Source organism: Phyllobates terribilis, unplaced genomic scaffold, assembly GCF_046119375.1.
Source record: "Phyllobates terribilis strain yellow unplaced genomic scaffold, ASM4611937v1 Scaffold_2__4_contigs__length_985480577, whole genome shotgun sequence".
Lineage (NCBI taxonomy): Eukaryota > Metazoa > Chordata > Amphibia > Anura > Dendrobatidae > Phyllobates > Phyllobates terribilis.
Genome location: NW_027362762.1, coordinates 16,390,799 through 16,412,010, shown reverse-complemented (window position 1 = coordinate 16,412,010; position 21,212 = coordinate 16,390,799). Strand labels below are relative to the sequence as shown.

General features: G+C 37.6%; 2 protein-coding genes across 3 annotated transcripts in view; both read right to left on the bottom strand.

Moving 5' to 3' along the window:
• Nucleotides 1-10: 10 nt before the first annotated feature.
• LOC141243569 (uncharacterized) lies at nucleotides 11-7,158 on the bottom strand. Its single transcript, XM_073668934.1, is given in 2 exon segments — nucleotides 11-1,008; nucleotides 7,095-7,158. Coding segments are annotated over 2 exon segments (1,062 nt in total).
• The window catches only part of CHRNA10 (cholinergic receptor nicotinic alpha 10 subunit), a 112,826-nt gene continuing 98,118 nt past the window's right edge, over nucleotides 6,505-21,212 (bottom strand). Inside the window, exon 5 of one of the 2 annotated variants that reach the window (XM_073661118.1) lies at nucleotides 6,505-9,019. In XM_073661118.1, coding sequence (XP_073517219.1) covers nucleotides 8,448-9,019 — 572 coding nt within the window. In that variant the 3' untranslated portion in view covers nucleotides 6,505-8,447. The remainder of the gene's footprint in view (nucleotides 9,020-21,212) is intronic. The other variant, XM_073661119.1, reaches the window with a different exon arrangement.

Genomic DNA, 21,212 nt, shown 5'->3' with positions numbered 1-21,212 from the left:
TAGAGTAGGATTAAGGATAATGGGATCGGGCTGGGGTTAGAGCTAGGACAAAGTTTAGAGTTAGCACTAGGGTTAAGGATAGTGATAGCTTTAGGACTAGGGTTAATGATAGTTTTAGGGCTAGGGTTAGAACAAGGTTTAGAGTTAGAAATAGGGTTAAAGATAGCAATAGGGTTAGGGCTAGGACAAGGTTTAGAGTTAGGACTAGGGTTAAGAATATTGGTAGGGCTAGGACAAGGTTTAGAGTTAGGACTAGGGAAAAGGATAGCGGTAGGGTTAGGGCAAGGTTTAGAGTTAGGACTAGGGTTAAGGATAGTGGTAGGGTTAGAACAAGGTTTAAAGTTAGGACTAGGGTTTAGGATAGTGGTAGGGCTAGGGCAAAGTTTAGAGTTAGGACTAGGGTTAAGGATAGTGGTAGGGTTAGGGCAAGGTTTAAAGTTAGGACTAGGGTTTAGGATAGTGGTAGGGCTAGGGCAAGGTTTAGAGTTAGTACTAGGGTTAAGGATAGTGGTAGGGTTAGAACAAGGTTAAGAGTTAGAAATAGGGTTAAAGATAGCAATAGGGTTAGGGCTAGGACAAAGTTTAGAGTTAGGACTAGGGTTAAGAATATTGGTAGGGCTAGAGCAAGGTTTAGATTTAGGACTAGGGTTAAGGATAGTGGTAGGGTTAGGGCAAGGTTTAGATTTAGGACTAGGGTTAAGGATAGTGGTAGGGTTAGGACAAGGTTTAGATTTAGGACTAGGGTTAAGGATAGTGGTAGGGTTAGGGCAAGGTTTAGAGTTAGGACTAGGGTTAAGGATAGTGGTAGGGTTAGGGCAAGGTTTAAAGTTAAGACTAGGGTTTAGGATAGTGGTAGGGCTAGGGCAAGGTTTAGAGTTAGTACTAGGGTTAAGGATAGTGGTAGGGTTAGAACAAGGTTAAGAGTTAGAAATAGGGTTAAAGATAGCGATAGGGTTAGGGCTAGGACAAAGTTTAGAGTTAGGACTAGGGTTAAGAATATTGGTAGGGCTAGAGCAAGGTTTAGATTTAGGACTAGGGTTAAGGATAGTGGTAGGGTTAGGGCAAGGTTTAAAGTTAGGACTAGGGTTTAGGATAGTGGTAGGGCTAGAGCAAGGTTTAGAGTTAGTACTAGAGTTAAGGATAGTGGTAGGGTTAGGGCAAGGTTTAGAGTTAGAACTAGGGTTAAGGATATTGGTAGGGCTAGTGCACGGTTTGGAGTTTGAAATAAGATAAAAGATAATGATAAGATTAGGGCTAGGACAAGTTTTAGAGTTAGGACTAGGGCTAAGGATAGTGGTAGGTTTAGGGCATGGACAAAGTTTAGAGTTAGTTCTAGGGTTAAGGATATTGGTAAGGCTAGGGCAAGGTTTAGAGTTAGGAGTAGGGTTAAGGATATCGGTAGGACTATGGCAAGGTTCGGAGTTAGGACTAGAGCTAAGGGTAGTGGTAGGGTTAGGGCAAAGCAAAGTTTAGAGTTAGGATTAGGGTTAAGGATAGGTTTAATATTAACATGAAAAAATAATAAATAAGTATAAAAATATATTACAATGTACTGTATAACGTTTTATTTTTTAACTTGTAGGTCAGATTTCAGCAAAAAAAATACAAAACAGAAAATAACTGTATGGTCAACGGGAAAACGATAATTACATCAGTATTTTCTTAAAATACATGTTCTTGGCGGAAGAGACTCCGGTAGTGCTGACGGTTCATGGATTTGGGGCGTAAAATGCTGAGCTTGCCCCTGGTGTGCTACGCCACCCGGCGGTGGTAATGCTTTATTCAGCAGAAATAGAATATAGTACACAGGAGAAAGGCGGACATTATTTGGTGTTGGCATTTCATGTGGCAGAAGGCTTCGGTGGGTAGAAGAGGGGAATATGTAGACTATGCATCCCCTATAAATGATCCGGTGACAACGCAACAGTCTAAGACACAATCGGCTCACCCACATATCTGACCGGCATCGATGATGTGTGCTTTTATTATTTCACGTAAACCATGAAGCCGTCTAGTTACATAATAACTTCATAACATGCTTATAAGTTCATCATCTAAACACCACAACACCCAGCAAACGCTCCAGACAGACACTATTGCCAGAGATGATCTGAAGCTTTTCTGGAAGTCATGGATCTTCCGAACAATGCAGAGCTGGGGAAGCCATGGTAATGATTAATAATCATGACGATCCATGTCCTCCAGGAGGTTGAGGCGCTGGACAATGACCTAAACCGCACTAGAACAAAATGACAAGATTTCGGGGCGCCCATAGAGATTAGACCTGTTCACATGACATTACTGGCCTCCATGTGATATATGACGAGAGAAGCTGCTGACATTCAGTGGGTACGGAAAGTATTCAGACCCCTTTAAATGTTTCACTCTTTGTTTCATTGCAGCCATTTGGTAAATTCTATAAAGTTCATTTTTTTCTCAGTAAAGTCCACTCTGTCCCCATCCTGACTGAAAAAAACAGAAAAGTAGAAATTTTTGCAAATTTATTAAAAAAGAAAAACTGAAATATCACATGGTCATAAGTATTCAGACCCTTTGCTCAGACACTGATATTTAAGTCACATGCTGCCCATTTCCTTGTGATCCTCCTTGAGATGATTCTACTCCTTCATTGGAGTCCAGCTGTGTTTCATTAAACTGATAGGACTTGATTTGGAAAGGCACACACCAGTCTATATAAGACCTCACAGCTCACAGTGCATGTCAGACCAAATGAGAATCATCAGCTCAAAGGAACTGCCCAAGGAGCTCAGAGACAGAATTGTGGCAAGGCACAGATCTGGGCAAGGTTACAAAAGAATTTCTGCATTACTCAAGTTCCTAAGAGCACAGTAGCCTCCATAATCCTTAAATAGAAGAAGTTTGGGACCACCAGAAGTCTTCCTAGACCTGGCCGTCCAGCCAAACTGAGCAATCGTAGAAGAAGAGCCTTGGTGAGAAAGGTAAAGAAGAACCCCAAGATCACTGTGGCTGAGCTCCAGAGATGCAGTAGGGCGATGGGAGAAAGTTCCACAAACTCAACTATCACTGCAGCCTTCTACCAGTCGGGCCTTTATGGCAGAGTGGTCCTATGGAAGCCTCTCCTCAGTGCAAGACATATGAAAGTCCGTATAGAGTTTGCTCAAAAACACATGAAGGACTCCCAGACTATGAGAAATAAGATTCTCTGGTCTGATGAGACGAAGATAGAACTTTTTGGTGATAATTCTAAGCGGTATGTGTGGAGAAAACCAGGAACTGCTCATCACCTGCCTAATACAATCCCAACAGTGAAACATGGTGGTGGCAGCATCATGCTATGGGGGTGTTTTTCAGCTGCAGGGATAGGACGACTGGTTGCAATTGAAGGAAACATGAATGCGGCCAAGTACAGAGATATCCTGGATGAAAACCTCTTCCAGAGTGCTCCGGACCTCAGACTTGGCCGAAGGTTCACCTTCCAACAAGACAGTGACCCTAAGCACACAGCTAAAATAACAAAGGAGTGGCTTCAGAACAACTCTGTGACCATTCTTGACTGGCCCAGCCAGAGCCCTGACCTAAAGCCAACTGAGCATCTCTGGAGAGACCTGAAAATGGCTGTCCACCAACGTTCACCATCCAACCTGACGGAACTGGAGAGGATCTGCAAGGAAGAATGGCCGAGGACCCCAAATCCAGGGGTGAAAAACTTGTTGCATCATTCCCAAGAAGACTCATGGCTGTACTAGCTCAAAAGGGGGCTTCTACTCAATACTGAGCAAAGGGTCTGAATACTTATGACCATGTGAGATTTCAGTTTTTCTTTTTTAATAAATTTGCAAAAATTTCTACATTTCTGTTTTTTTCAGTGAAGATGGGAACAGAGTGGACTTTAATGAGAAAAAAATGAACTTTTTAGAATTTACCAAATGGCTGCAATGAAACAGTGAAAAATTCAAAGGGGTCTGAATACTTTCCGTACCCACTGTATAGTGAGGGTGGGGTCTGAATACTTTCCGTACCCACTGTATATCTGATGGACACCATGAAGAGGTTTCCATCTTCCATATGCACTTATGCTAAAAGATGTTTACCTCAAGTTGTCTTTTTATTGGAAATTAATATATGGAATATCATAGTCTGAGCTATTCTATTGCTTTTTTATTTTGTAATACAAAAAAACTCCCTCTTTTTGTCTTGTATTGAGGGAATGGAATCAGATGGACCCTCAGTTTCTCCATCGGAAGATTTTTCTGGAGAACGCACCACCTTGATGTGATCACAAGTTTCGAAAGTCAACTGATTTCAACATGCAAGATCCTGTGTTCCTGAAGAAGATACTCTGAGGGAGACAGAGGAGGAGGACAGGGGAGTCTGGAGAGAGGAGGAGGAGGACAGGGGAGTCTGGAGAGAGGAGGAGGAGGACAGGGGAGTCTGGAGAGAGGAGGAGGTGGGACAGAGGAGTCTGAAGAGAGGAGGAGGTGGGACAGAGGAGTCTGGAGAGAGGAGGAGGAGGACAGGGGAGTCTGGAGAGAGGAGGAGGAGGACAGGGGAGTCTGGAGAGAGGAGGAGGAGGACAGGGGAGTCTGGAGAGAGGAGGAGGAGGACAGGGGAGTCTGGAGAGAGGAGGAGGAGGAGGAGGAGGACAGAGGAATCTGGAGAGAGGAGGAGGAGGACAGAGGAGTCTGAAGAGAGGAGGAGGACAGAGGAGTCTGGAGAGAGGAGGAGGAGGACAGAGGAATCTGGAGAGAGGAGGAGGAGGAGGACAGAGGAGTCTGGAGAGAGGAGGAGGAGGACAGAGGAATCTGGAGAGAGGATGAGGACAGAGGAGTCTGGAGAGAGGAGGAGAAGGACAGAGGAGTCTGGAGAAAGGAGAAGGAGGACAGAGGAACCTGAGAGAGGAGGAGGAGGACAGGGGAGTCTGGAGAGAGGAGGAGGTGGGACAGAGGAGTCTGAAGAGAGGAGGAGGAAGACAGAGGAGTCTGAAGAGAGGAGGAGGAAGACAGAGGAGTCTGGAGAAAGGAGAAGGAGGACAGAGGAATCTGGAGAGAGGAGGAGGACAGAGGAGTCTGGAGAGAGGAGAAGGAGGACAGAGGAGTCTGGAGAAAGGAGAAGGAGGACAGAGGAATCTGGAGAGAGGAGGAGGAGGACAGAGGAGTCTGGAGAGAGGAGGACAGAGGAGTCTGGAGAGAGGAGGACAGAGGAGTCTGGAGGGAGGAAGAGGAGGACAGAGGAGTCTGGAGAAAGGAGAAGGAGGACAGAGGAACCTGAGTGAGGAGGAGGAGGACAGAGGAGTCTGGAGGGAGGAAGAGGAGGACAGAGGAGTCTGGAGGGAGGAAGAGGAGGACAGAGGAGTGAGGAGAAAGGAGAAGGAGGACAGAGGAATCTGGAGAGAGGAGGAGGACAGAGGAGTTTGGAGAGAGGAGGAGGAGGACAGAGGAGTCTGGAGAGAGGAGGAGAGGGAGAGAGGAGTCTGGAGCGAGGAGGAGGACAGAGGAGTCTGAAGAGAGGAGGAGGAGGACAGGGGAGTCTGGAGAGAGGAGGAGGAGGACAGAGGAGTCTGGAGAGAGGAGGAGGAGGACAGAGGAGTCTGGAGAAAGGAGGAGGAGGACAGAGGAGTCTGGAGAAAGGAGGAGGAGGACAGAGGAGTCTGGAGAAAGGAGAAGGAGGACAGAGGAATCTGGAGAGAGGAGGAGGAGGACAGAGGAGTCTGGAGAGAGGAGGAGGAGGAGGACAGAGGAGTCTGGAGGGAGGAAGAGGAGGACAGAGGAGTCTGGAGGGAGGAAGAGGAGGACAGAGGAGTCTGGAGGGAGGAAGAGGAGGACAGAGGAGTCTGGAGGGAGGAGGAGGAGGACAGAGGAGTCTGGAGGGAGGAAGAGGAGGACAGAGGAGTCTGGAGGGAGGAGGAGGAGGACAGAGGAGTCTCGATGGAGGAGGAGGACAGAGGAGTCTGAATGGAGGAGGAAGAGGACAGAGGAGTCTGGATGGAGGAGGAGGAGGACAGAGGAGTCTGGATGGAGGAGGAGGACAGAGGAGTCTGGATGGAGGAGGAGGATGACAGAGGAGTCTGGATGGAGGAGGAGGATGACAGAGGAGTATGGAAGAGTACAGAGTAGTTTGGAGGAGGACAGGGGAGTCTCAAGGGGGGCAGAGGAGTTTCAATGAAGACAGATGAGTCTCAATGGGGACAGATGAGTCTGGAGGAAGGAAAAGGTCTGAAAAAAAAGAGTCTGAAGAGGGACAGAAATGTCTGGAGGGGGCCTAGGGAGATGGAGGTTATGCTTCTTCCCCTCTTGTCCTGTTAATTGAGGAGTCAGTAGAGACAGCTGTTGGCTGTATGCGCATATAACTGAGAATAGAGTGGAGTAAGCAGATTTTCGGGACACTGGTCCACCACAATTGTAGTCCTTGGCCACTGGAGTAGAGCACTGTGAACCTCCTACTCCGGTGCCTCGTCTGATTAGTAGGCCACTGCGATGTCATCAAGTTCCAACACCACATACAAATGATGTTGCGATAGCCTACTAATTAGACGTGGTGCAGGGGGTGGCGTAGGAAGTAGGGGCTTCCTAGTGCTGTACTTCAGTAGCCATGGACAACCGACGTGGCCACTGGATCAGGATCCAGCAAAATTTTTTGCAGAATTCTAGCTAACACTTTTGGACAACTGAACCCTTGAAGATCCACAATAACTTTATTAATCGTTAATAACATAAACCATTTCCATGGATGATGAATCAAAGATGTTACTAATGAACGTTTTTTCGAGGAGAGCAGTGGGACAACGATCAGTAGATCTTCTAGAATAGACTCGGTGAGACATGGAAGAACTTGCTTTCAATTCGAGAACTGTTTGAGTCTCCTCTACGGCCTTGGGGTCTCCAGTTACTCTCTCTATAGAAGTCTCCTTCGGGAGAGCATTATGGTTTTATTGAGTGCACAAAGCCTTTAATCTAGATGACGATATTTTGCAATACTGTTATAATGAGGTAAAGCATAATGGGACAGAAGGAGCGATACTGGCCAGAGAATCCAATATTTGGCCAAGTCTTCTTGTAGAAAAACATATCTAGCACATTATTTAAATAGTATGATAGGATTACATGGGCAGTCACCGATCCATGTCTTCTCCACTAAAGACAAGTAACCAGGTTGGACATGTTGAACCTTGCCATCCATGACGATTCATTGACAAATGATGCATGTTTTTCCCCAATAATAAGCACTTTCCATGATGATAGTATTATTTAGTCGTGGTCTGGTGGCTCGAAATGTTCTAGAATAGGTTTTAGGCAACCATCCATTGATCCTGTTAACCATCAAGGACCAGACCATCAAACCTTTATCTGACAATGTATCTCAGTTAGTCTTTTCCCGTGGTTAGTCTGACCCTTATGAGGGCAGCAGTATGACAATGTATCTCAGTTAGTCTTTTCCCGTGGTTAGTCTGACCCTTATGAGGGCAGCAGCATGACGATGTATCTCAGTTAGTCTTTTCCCGTGGTTAGTCTGACCCTTACGAGGGCAGAAGTATGACAATGTATCTCAGTTAGTCTTTTCCCGTGGATAGTCTGACCCTTATGAGGGCAGCAGTATGACAATGTATCTCAGTTAGTCTTTTCCCGTGGTTAGTCTGACCCTTACGAGGGCAGCAGTATGACAATGTATCTCAGTTAGTCTTTTCCCGTGGTTAGTCTGACCCTTACGAGGGCAGCAGTATGACAATGTATCTCAGTTAGTCTTTTCCCGTGGTTAGTCTGACCCTTACGAGGGCAGCAGTATGACAATGTATCTCAGTTAGTCTTTTCCCGTGGTTAGTCTGACCCTTACGAGGGCAGCAGTATGACAATGTATCTCAGTTAGTCTTTTCCCGTGGTTAGTCTGACCCTTACGAGGGCAGCAGTATGACAATGTATCTCAGTTAGTCTTTTCCCGTGGTTAGTCTGACCCTTACGAGGGCAGCAATATGACAATGTATCTCAGTTAGTCTTTTCCCGTGGTTAGTCTGACCCTTACGAGGGCAGCAGTATGACAATGTATCTCAGTTAGTCTTTTCCCGTGGATAGTCTGACCCTTATGAGGGCAGCAGTATGACAATGTATCTCAGTTAGTCTTTTCCCGTGGTTAGTCTGACCCTTATGAGGGCAGAAGTATGACAATGTATCTCAGTTAGTCTTTTCCCGTGGTTAGTCTGACCCTTACGAGGGCAGCAATATGACAATGTATCTCAGTTAGTCTTTTCCCGTGGTTAGTCTGACCCTTATGAGGGCAGCAGTATGACAATGTATCTCAGTTAGTCTTTTCCCGTGGTTAGTCTGACCCTTACGAGGGCAGCAGTATGACGTGACTGGATGGGCACTGATGTGAAGCTCTAGCTAGTGAGACCTGGTTAGACTGATTGGACGTAATTGATTTTAAGGATCGGCGATGGCTGGAAAACCTTTGACCTGGTCCAAGGAGAAGGCCACTCAGATTGCCTTTCCTATTATTAGCACACTCATGATGAACACCATGAAGAAGAACACCCACATGAAGAACCGATCCATCACCTTGGCTACTTTTTTCCATTCCCCAGTCCGTTTTTGCGCTGCCTTTTGCTCTCTGAAGCAGCTGGCCATGTATTCAATGTTCTTCAGCAGGCGTTCATTGTGGCACAGACATTGCAACTTGGGGCACTCACCGCACCCTTGACTTTTCTCAGCCCCATTTTCTGGCTTCCAGTCCGAGTCTTCCTTCATAGCGGTGTTCATCTTAGGGATACTCTCCTGCCAGTTTTTCAGTTTGGCCGCCGGGTCGTCCACTTTGGCTTCTCTGTTCATGACGTGAACTTTGGGGGATTTCTCATCTTCAGGAGTGGGCCGACTGCAGCTCTCCCCCACCTCATACACAAAGAATATCCTGGACATGTACTGCAAGAAAAGTTTCTTTGCCCACTTAGGGACGGGTTTCGCTTCTGGGCCGCAGTGGTGAATATTCATTATAAAGATTGTCAGCGCTGTTGACGCCGTGATCATTGTCATGGTGGCGATATAATACTTCCCTACAGTGAGAGAAACAAGAAAAATGTATGAAATAGTGACGAAGGTTTATTTATCTCACATACTGACACTGATTTGTTTCTGAAGGTCTCAGGACACAGAAAAATAGAAAAAAGTCAAATTCTAATAACAATTACATGTCATTAGGAATAAAGAGAACCGAAAAGTTCCCAAATTAGAACTAATACTGCCCACTATGTACAAGAATATAACTACTTTAATACTGCTCCTATGTAGAAGAATATAACTACTATAATACTGCTCCTATGTACAAGAATATAACTACTATAATACTGCTCCTATGTACAAGAATATAGCTACTATAATACTGCCCCCTATGTACAAGAATATAACTACTATAATACTGCCCCCTATATATAAGAATATAACTACTATAATACTGCTCCTATGTACAAGAATATAACTACTATAATACTGCTCCCTATGTACAAGAATATAACTACTATAATACTGCCCCTATGTACAAGAATATAACTACTATAATACTGCTCCTATGTACAAGAATATAACTACTATAATACTGCTCCCTATGTACAAGAATATAACTACTATAATACTGCCCATATGTACAAGAATATAACTACTATAATTCTGCCCCCTATGTACAAGAATATAAATACTATAATACTGCTCCTATGTACAGGAATATAACTACTATAATACTGCTCCCTATGTACAAGAATATAACTACTATAATACTGCCCCTATGTACAAGAATATAACTACTATAATACTGCTCCCTATGTACTAGAATATAACTACTATAATACTGCCCCCTCTGTACAAGAATATAACTACTATAATACTGCCCCTATATACAAGAATATAACTACTATAATGCTACCCCCTATGTACAAGAATATAACTACTATAATACTGCTCCTATGTAGAAGAATTTAACTACTATAATACTGCTCCTATGTACAAGAATATAACTACTATAATACTGCCCCCTATATATAAGAATATAACTACTATAATACTGCTCCTATGTACAAGAATATAACTACTATAATACTGCTTCCTATGTACAAGAATATAACTACTATAATACTGCCCCTATGTACAAGAATATAACTACTATAATACTGCTCCTATGTACAAGAATATAACTACTATAATACTGCTCCCTATGTACAAGAATATAACTACTATAATACTGCCCCTATGTACAAGAATATAACTACTATAATTCTGCCCCCTATGTACAAGAATATAAATACTATAATACTGCTCCTATGTACAGGAATATAACTACTATAATACTGCTCCCTATGTACAAGAATATAACTACTATAATACTGCCCCTAAGTACAAGAATATAACTACTATAATACTGCCCCCTATGTACAAGAATATAACTACTATAATACTGCCCCCTCTGTACAAGAATATAACTACTATAATACTGCCCCTATATACAAGAATATAACTACTATAATACTACCCCCTATGTACAAGAATATAACTACTATAATACTGCCCCCTATGTACAAGAATATAACTACTATAATACTGCCCCCTATGTACAAGAATATAACTACTATAATACTGCCCCTATGTACAGGAATATAACTACTATAATACTGCCCCCTATGTACAAGAATATAACTACTATAATACTGCCCCCTATATATAAGAATATAACTACTATAATACTGCTCCTATGTACAAGAATATAACTACTATAATACTGCTCCCTATGTACAAGAATATAACTACTATAATACTGCCCCTATGTACAAGAATATAACTACTATAATACTGCTCCTATGTACAAGAATATAACTACTATAATACTGCTCCCTATGTACAAGAATATAACTACTATAATACTGCCCCTATGTACAAGAATATAACTACTATAATTCTGCCCCCTATGTACAAGAATATAAATACTATAATACTGCTCCTATGTACAGGAATATAACTACTATAATACTGCTCCCTATGTACAAGAATATAACTACTATAATTCTGCCCCCTATGTACAAGAATATAAATACTATAATACTGCTCCTATGTACAGGAATATAACTACTATAATACTGCTCCCTATGTACAAGAATATAACTACTATAATACTGCCCCTATGTACAAGAATATAACTACTATAATACTGCCTCCTATGTACAAGAATATAACTACTATAATACTGCCCCCTCTGTACAAGAATATAACTACTATAATACTGCCCCTATATACAAGAATATAACTACTATAATACTACCCCCTATGTACAAGAATATAACTACTATAATACTGCTCCTATGTAGAAGAATATAACTACTATAATACTGCTCCTATGTACAAGAATATAACTACTATAATACTGCCCCCTATATATAAGAATATAACTACTATAATACTGCTCCTATGTACAAGAATATAACTACTATAATACTGCTCCCTATGTACAAGAATATAACTACTATAATACTGCCCCTATGTACAAGAATATAACTACTATAATACTGCTCCTATGTACAAGAATATAACTACTATAATACTGCTCCCTATGTACAAGAATATAACTACTATAATACTGCCCCTATGTACAAGAATATAACTACTATAATTCTGCCCCCTATGTACAAGAATATAAATACTATAATACTGCTCCTATGTACAGGAATATAACTACTATAATACTGCTCCCTATGTACAAGAATATAACTACTATAATACTGCCCCTAAGTACAAGAATATAACTACTATAATACTGCCCCCTATGTACAAGAATATAACTACTATAATACTGCCCCCTCTGTACAAGAATATAACTACTATAATACTGCCCCTATATACAAGAATATAACTACTATAATACTACCCCCTATGTACAAGAATATAACTACTATAATACTGCCCCCTATGTACAAGAATATAACTACTATAATACTGCCCCCTATGTACAAGAATATAACTACTATAATACTGCCCCTATGTACAGGAATATAACTACTATAATACTGCCCCCTATGTACAAGAATATAACTACTATAATACTGCCCCTATATACAATAATATAACTGCTATAATACTGCCCCTTTGTACAAGAATATAACTACTATAATACTGCCCCCTATGTACAAGAATATAACTACTATAATACTGCTCCTATGTGCAAGAATATAACTACTATAATACTACTCCTATGTACAAGAATATAACGACTATAATACTGCCCCCTATGTACAAGAATATAACTACTATAATGCTGCCCCCTATATACAAGAATATAACTACTATAATACTGCCCCTATGTACAAGAATATAACTACTATAATACTGCTCCCTATGTACAGGAATATAACTACTATAATACTGCTCCTATGTACAAGTATATAACTACTATAATACTGCTCCTATGTACAAGAATATAACTACTATAATACTGCCCCCTATATACAAGAATATATCTACTATAATACTGCCCCCTATGTACAAGAATATAACTACTATAATACTGCCCCCTATATACAAGAATATAACTACTATAATAATGCCACTATGTACAAGAATATAACTACTATAATGCTGCCCCCTATATACAAGAATATAACTACTATAATACTGCCCCTATGTACAAGAATATAAGTACTATAATACTGTCCCCTATGTACAAGAATATAACTACTATAATACTACTCCTATGTACAAGAATATAACTACTATAATACTGCCCCCTATGTACAAGAATATAACTACTATAATATTGCCCCCTATATACAAGAATATAACTACTATAATACTGCCACTATGTACAAGAATATAACTACTATAATACTGCTCCCTATGTACAGGAATATAACTACTATAATACTGCCCCCTATGTACAAGAATATAACTACTATAATACTGCCCCCTATATACAAGAATATATCTACTATAATACTGCCCCCTATGTACAAGAATATAACTACTATAATACTGCCCCTATATACAAGAATATAACTACTATAATACTGCTCCTATGTACAAGAATATAACTACTATAATACTACTTCTATGTACAAGAATATAACTACTATAATACAGCCCCTATGTACAAGAATATAACTACTATAACACTGCTCCTATGTACAAGAATATAACTACTATAATGCTGCCCCCTATGTACAAGAATATAACTACTATAATACTGCTCCTATGTACAAGAATATAACTACTATAATACAGCCCCCTATATACAAGAATATAACTACTATAATACTGCCCCTATGTACAAGAATATAACTACTATAATACTGCTCCCTATGTACAGGAATATAACTACTATAATACTGCCCCCTATGTACAAGAATATAACTACTATAATACTGCCCCCTATATACAAGAATATATCTACTATAATACTGCCCCCTATGTTCAAGAATATAACTACTATAATGCTGCCCCCTATGTACAAGAATATAACTACTATAATACTGCCCCTATGTACAGGAATATAACTACTATAATGCTGCCCCCTATGTACAAGAATATAACTACTATAATACTGCTCCTATGTACAAGAATACAACTACTATAATACTGCCACCTTTATACAAGAATATAACTACTATAATACTGCCCCCTCTGTACAAGAATATAACTACTATAATACTGCCCCTATATACAAGAATATAACTACTATAATACTACCCCCTATGTACAAGAATATAACTACTATAATACTGCTCCTATGTAGAAGAATATAACTACTATAATACTGCTCCTATGTACAAGAATATAACTACTATAATACTGCCCCCTATATATAAGAATATAACTACTATAATACTGCTCCTATGTACAAGAATATAACTACTATAATACTGCTCCCTATGTACAAGAATATAACTACTATAATACTGCCCCTATGTACAAGAATATAACTACTATAATACTGCTCCTATGTAAAAGAATATAACTACTATAATACTGCTCCCTATGTACAAGAATATAACTACTATAATGCTGCCCCCTATATACAAGAATATAACTACTATAATACTGCCCCCTATATACAAGAATATAACTACTATAATACTGCCCCTATGTACAAGAATATAACTACTATAATGCTGCCCCATATATACAAGAATATAACTACTATAATACAGCCCCCTATATACAAGAATATAACTACTATAATACTGCCCCTATATACAAGAATATATCTACTATAATACTGCCCCCTATGTACAAGAATATAACTACTATAATACTGCCGCTATGTACAAGAATATAACTACTATAATGCTGCCCCCTATGTACAAGAATATAACTACTATAATACTGCCCCTATGTACAAGAATATAACTACTATAATACTGCTCCTATGTACAAGAATATAACTACTATAATACTGCCCCTATGTACAAGAATATAACTACTATAATACTGCCCATATGTACAAGAATATAACTACTATAATACTGCTCCTATGTACAAGAATATTACTGCTATAATACTGCCCCTATGTACAATAATATAACTACTATAATACTGCCCCTATGTACAAGCATATAACTGCTTTAATACTGCTCCTATGTAAAAGAATATATCTACTATAATACTGCTCCCTATGTACAAGAATATAACTACTATAATGCTGCCCCCTATATACAAGAATATAACTACTATAATACTGCTCCTATGTACAAGAATATAACTACTATAATACTGCCCCTATGTACAAGAATATAACTGCTATAATACTGCCCCTATGTACAAGAATATAACTACTATAATACTGCCCCTATGTACAAGAATATAACTACTATAATATTGCCCACTATGTACAAGAATATAGCTACTATAATACTGCCCCCTATGTACAAGAATATAACTACTATAATACTGCCCCTATGTACAAGAATATAACTACTATAATACTGCTCCTATGTACAAGAATATAACTACTATAATACTGCCCCTATGTACAAGAATATAACTACTATAATACTGCCCCTATGTACAAGAATATAACTACTATAATACTGCCCCCTATGTAAAAGAATATAACTACTATAATATTGCCCCCTATGTACAAGAATATAACTACTATAATACTGCCCCCTATGTACAAGAATATAACTACTATAATACTGCCCCCTATGTACAAGAATATAACAACTATAATACTGCCCCCTATGTACAAGAATATAACTACTATAATACTGCCCCTATGTACAAGAATATAACTACTATAATACTGCCCGCTATGTATAAGAATATAACTACTATAATACTGCCCGCTATGTATAAGAATATAACTACTATAATACTGCCCACTATGTACAAGAATATAACTACTATAATACTGCCCCCTAAGTACAAGAATATAACTACTATAATACTGCCCCTATGTACAAGAATATAACTACTATAATACTGCCCCCTATGTACAAGAATATAACAACTATAATACTGCCCCTATGTACAAGAATATAACTACTATAGTATTGCCCACTATGTACAAGAATATAGCTACTATAATACTGCCCCCTATGTACAAGAATATAACTACTATAATACTGCCCCTATGTACAAGAATATAACTACTATAATACTGCCCCTAAGTACAAGAATATAACTACTATAATATTGCCCACTATGTACAAGAATATAACTACTATAATACTGCCCCTTATGTACAAGAATATAACTACTATAATACTGCCCCTATGTACAAGAATATAACTACTATAATACTGCCCCCTATGTACAAGAATATAACTACTATAATACTGCCCACTATGTACAAGAATATAACTACTATAATACTGCCCACTATGTACAAGTATATAACTACTATAATACTGCCCCCTGTGTACAAGAACATAACTACTATAATACTGCCCCCTATGTACAAGAATATAACTACTATTATACTGCCCCTATGTACAAGAATATAACTACTATAATACTGCCCCTATGTACAAGAATATAACTACTATAATACTGCCCCCTATGTACAAGAATATAACTACTATAATACTGCTCCTATGTACAAGAATATAACTACTATAATACTGCCCCCTATGTACAAGAATATAACTACTATAATACTGCCCCTATGTACAAGAATATAACTACTATAATACTGCCCCCTATGTACAAGAATATAACTACTATAATACTGCTCCTATGTACAAGAATATAACTACTATAATACTGCCCCCTATGTACAAGAATATAACTACTATAATACTGCTCCTATGTACAAGAATATAACTACTATAATACTACCCCCTATGTACAAGAATATAACTACTATAATACTGCCCCCTATGTAGAAGAATATAACTACTATAATACTGCCCCCTATGTACAAGAATATAACTACTATAATACTGCCCCCTATGTACAAGAATATAATTACTATAATACTGCCCCTATGTACAAGAATATAACTACTATAATACTGCCCCTATGTACAAGAATATAACTACTATAATACTGCTCCTATGTACAAGAATATAACTACTATAATACTACCCCCTATGTACAAGAATATAACTACTATAATACTGCCCCTATGTACAAGAATATAACTACTATAATATTGCCCCCTATGTACAAGAATATAACTACTATAATATTGCTCCTATGTACAAGAATATAACTACTATAATACTGCCCCCTATGTACAAGAATATAACTACTATAATACTGCTCCTATGTACAAGAATATAACTACTATAATACTACCCCCTATGTACAAGAATATAACTACTATAATACTGCCCCCTATGTAGAAGAATATAACTACTATAATACTGCCCCCATGTAGAAGAATATAACTACTATAATACTGCCCAATATGTACAAGAATATAACTACTATAATACTGCCCCCCTATGTACAAGAATATAACTACTATAATACTGCTCCTATGTACAAGAATATAACTACTATAATACTGCCCCTATTTACAAGAATATAAGTACTATAATACTGCCCCTATGTACAAGAATATGACTACTATAATACTGCCCCTATGTACAAGAATATAACTACTATAATACTGCCCCCTATGTACAAGAATATAACTACTATAATACTGCCCCCTATGTAGAAGAATATAACTACTATAATACTGCCCCCTATGTACAAGAATATAACTACTATAATACTGCCCCCTATGTACAAGAATATAACTACTATAATACTGCCCTTTATTTACAAGAATATAACTACTATAATACTGCCCCCTATGTACAAGAATATAACTACTATAATACTGCCCCTATGTACAAAAATATAACTACTATAATACTGCCCCTATGTACAAGAATATAACTACTATAATACTGCCCCCTATGTACAAGAATATAACTACTATAATACTGCTCCTATGTACAAGAATATAACTACTATAATACTGCCACTATGTACAAGAATATAACTACTATAATACTGCCCCCTATGTACATGAATATAACTACTATAATACTGCTCCCTATGTAGAAGAATATAACTACTATAATACTGCCCCCTATGTAGAAGAATATAACTACAATAATACTGCTCCCTATGTACAAGAATATAACTACTATAATACTGCCCCCTATGTACAAGAATATAACTACTATAATACTGCTCCTATGTACAAGAATATAACTACTATAATACTGCCCCCTATGTACAAGAATATAACTACTATAATACTGCCCCTATGTACAAGAATATAACTACTATAATACTGCCCCCTATGTACAAGAATATAACTACTATAATATTGCTCCTATGTACAAGAATATAACTACTATAATACTGCCCCCTATGTACAAGAATATAACTACTATAATACTGCTCCTATGTACAAGAATATAAATACTATAATACTACCCCCTATGTACAAGAATATAACTACTATAATACTGCCCCCTATGTAGAAGAATATAACTACTATAATACTGCCCCCATAGAAGAATATAACTACTATAATACTGCCCCCTATGTACAAGAATATAACTACTATAATACTGCCCCCCTATGTACAAGAATATAACTACTATAATACTGCTCCTATGTACAAGAATATAACTACTATAATACTGCCCCTATTTACAAGAATATAACTACTATAATACTGCCCCTATGTACAAGAATATAACTACTATAATACTGCCCCTATGTACAAGAATATAACTACTATAATACTGCCCCCTATGTACAAGAATATAACTACTATAATACTGCCCCCTATGTACAAGAATATAACTACTATAATACTGCCCCCTATGTACAAGAATATAACTACTATAATACTGCCCCCTATGTACAAGAATATAACTACTATAATACTGCCCTTTATGTACAAGAATATAACTACTATAATACTGCCCCCTATGTACAAGAATATAATTACTATAATACTGCCCCTATGTACAAGAATATAACTACTATAATACTGCCCCTATGTACAAGAATATAACTACTATAATACTGCCCCCTATGTACAAGAATATAACTACTATAATACTGCTCCTATGTACAAGAATATAACTACTATAATACTGCCACTATGTACAAGAATATAACTACTATAATACTGCCCCCTATGTACAAGAATATAACTACTATAATACTGCTCCCTATGTAGAAGAATATAACTACTATAATACTGCCCCCTATGTAGAAGAATATAACTACAATAATACTGCCCCCTATGTACAAGAATATAACTACTATAATACTGCCCCCTATGTAAAAGAATATAACTACTATAATACTGCCCCTTATGTACAAGAATATAACTACTATAATACTGCCCCCTATGTACAAGAATATAACTACTATAATACTGCTCCTATGTACAAGAATATAACTACTATAATACTGCCCCTATGTACAAGAATATAACTACTATAATACTGCCCCTATGTACAAGAATATAACTACTATAATACTGCCCCCTATGTACAAGAATATAACTACTATAATATTGCTCCTATGTACAAGAATATAACTACTATAATACTGCCCCCTATGTACAAGAATATAACTACTATAATACTGCTCCTATGTACAAGAATATAACTACTATAATACTACCCCCTATGTACAAGAATATAACTACTATAATACTGCTCCCTATGTAGAAGAATATAACTACTATAATACTGCCCCCATAGAAGAATATAACTACTATAATACTGCCCCCTATGTACAAGAATATAACTACTATAATACTGCCCCCCTATGTACAAGAATATAACTACTATAATACTGCTCCTATGTACAAGAATATAACTACTATAATACTGCCCCTATTTACAAGAATATAACTACTATAATACTGCCCCTATGTACAAGAATATAACTACTATAATACTGCCCCTATGTACAAGAATATAACTACTATAATACTGCCCCCTATGTACAAGAATATAACTACTATAATACTGCCCCCTATGTACAAGAATATAACTACTATAATACTGCCCCCTATGTACAAGAATATAACTACTATAATACTGCCCCCTATGTACAAGAATATAACTACTATAATACTGCCCTTTATGTACAAGAATATAACTACTATAATACTGCCCCCTATGTACAAGAATATAATTACTATAATACTGCCCCTATGTACAAGAATATAACTACTATAATACTGCCCCTATGTACAAGAATATAACTACTCTAATACTGCCCCCTATGTACAAGAATATAACTACTATAATACTGCTCCTATGTACAAGAATATAACTACTATAATACTGCCACTATGTATAAGAATATAACTACTATAATACTGCCCCCTATGTACAAGAATATAACTACTATAATACTGCCCCTATGTACAAGAATATAACTGCTATAATACTGCTCCTATGTAAAAGAATATAACTACTATAATACTGCTCGCTATGTACAAGAATATAACTACTATAATGCTGCCCCCTATATACAAGAATATAACTACTATAATACTGCCCCCTATATACAAGAATATAACTACTATAATACTGCCCCTATGTACAAGAATATAACTACTATAATGCTGCCCCATATATACAAGAATATAACTACTATAATACAGCCCCCTATATACAAGAATATAACTACTATAATACTGCCCCTATATACAAGAATATATCTACTATAATACTGCCCCCTATGTACAAGAATATAACTACTATAATACTGCCGCTATGTACAAGAATATAACTACTATAATGCTGCCCCCTATGTACAAGAATATAACTACTATAATACTGCCCCTATGTACAAGAATATAACTACTATAATACTGCTCCTATGTACAAGAATATAACTACTATAATACTGCCCCTATGTACAAGAATATAACTACTATAATACTGCCTATATGTACAAGAATATAACTACTATAATACTGCTCCTATGTACAAGAATATAACTGCTATAATACTGCCCCTATGTACAAGAATATAACTACTATAATACTGCCCCTATGTACAAGAATATAACTGCTTTAATACTGCTCCTATGTAAAAGAATATATCTACTATAATACTGCTCCCTATGTACAAGAATATAACTACTATAATGCTGCCCCCTATGTACAAGAATATAACTACTATAATACTGCTCCTATGTACAAGAATATAACTACTATAATACTGCCCCCTATGTACAAGAATATAACTACTATAATACTGCCCATATGTACAAGAATATAACTACTATAATACTGCCCCCTATGTACAAGAATATAACTACTATAATACTGCTCCTATGTACAAGAATATAACTACTATAATACTGCCCCCTATGTACAAGAATATAACTACTATAATACTGCCGCTATGTACAAGAATATAACTACTATAATGCTGCCCCCTATGTACAAGAATATAACTACTATAATACTGCCCCCTATGTACAAGAATATAACTACTATAATACTGCCGCTATGTACAAGAATATAACTACTATAATGCTGCCCCCTATGTACAAGAATATAACTACTATAATACTGCCCCCTATGTACAAGAATATAACTACTATAATATTGCCCCCTATGTACAAGAATATAATTACTATAATACTGCTCCTATGTACAAGAATATAACTACTATAATACTGCCCCCTATGTACAAGAATATAACTACTATAATACTGCCCATATGTACAAGAATATAACTACTATAATACTGCCCCCTATGTACAAGAATATAACTACTATAA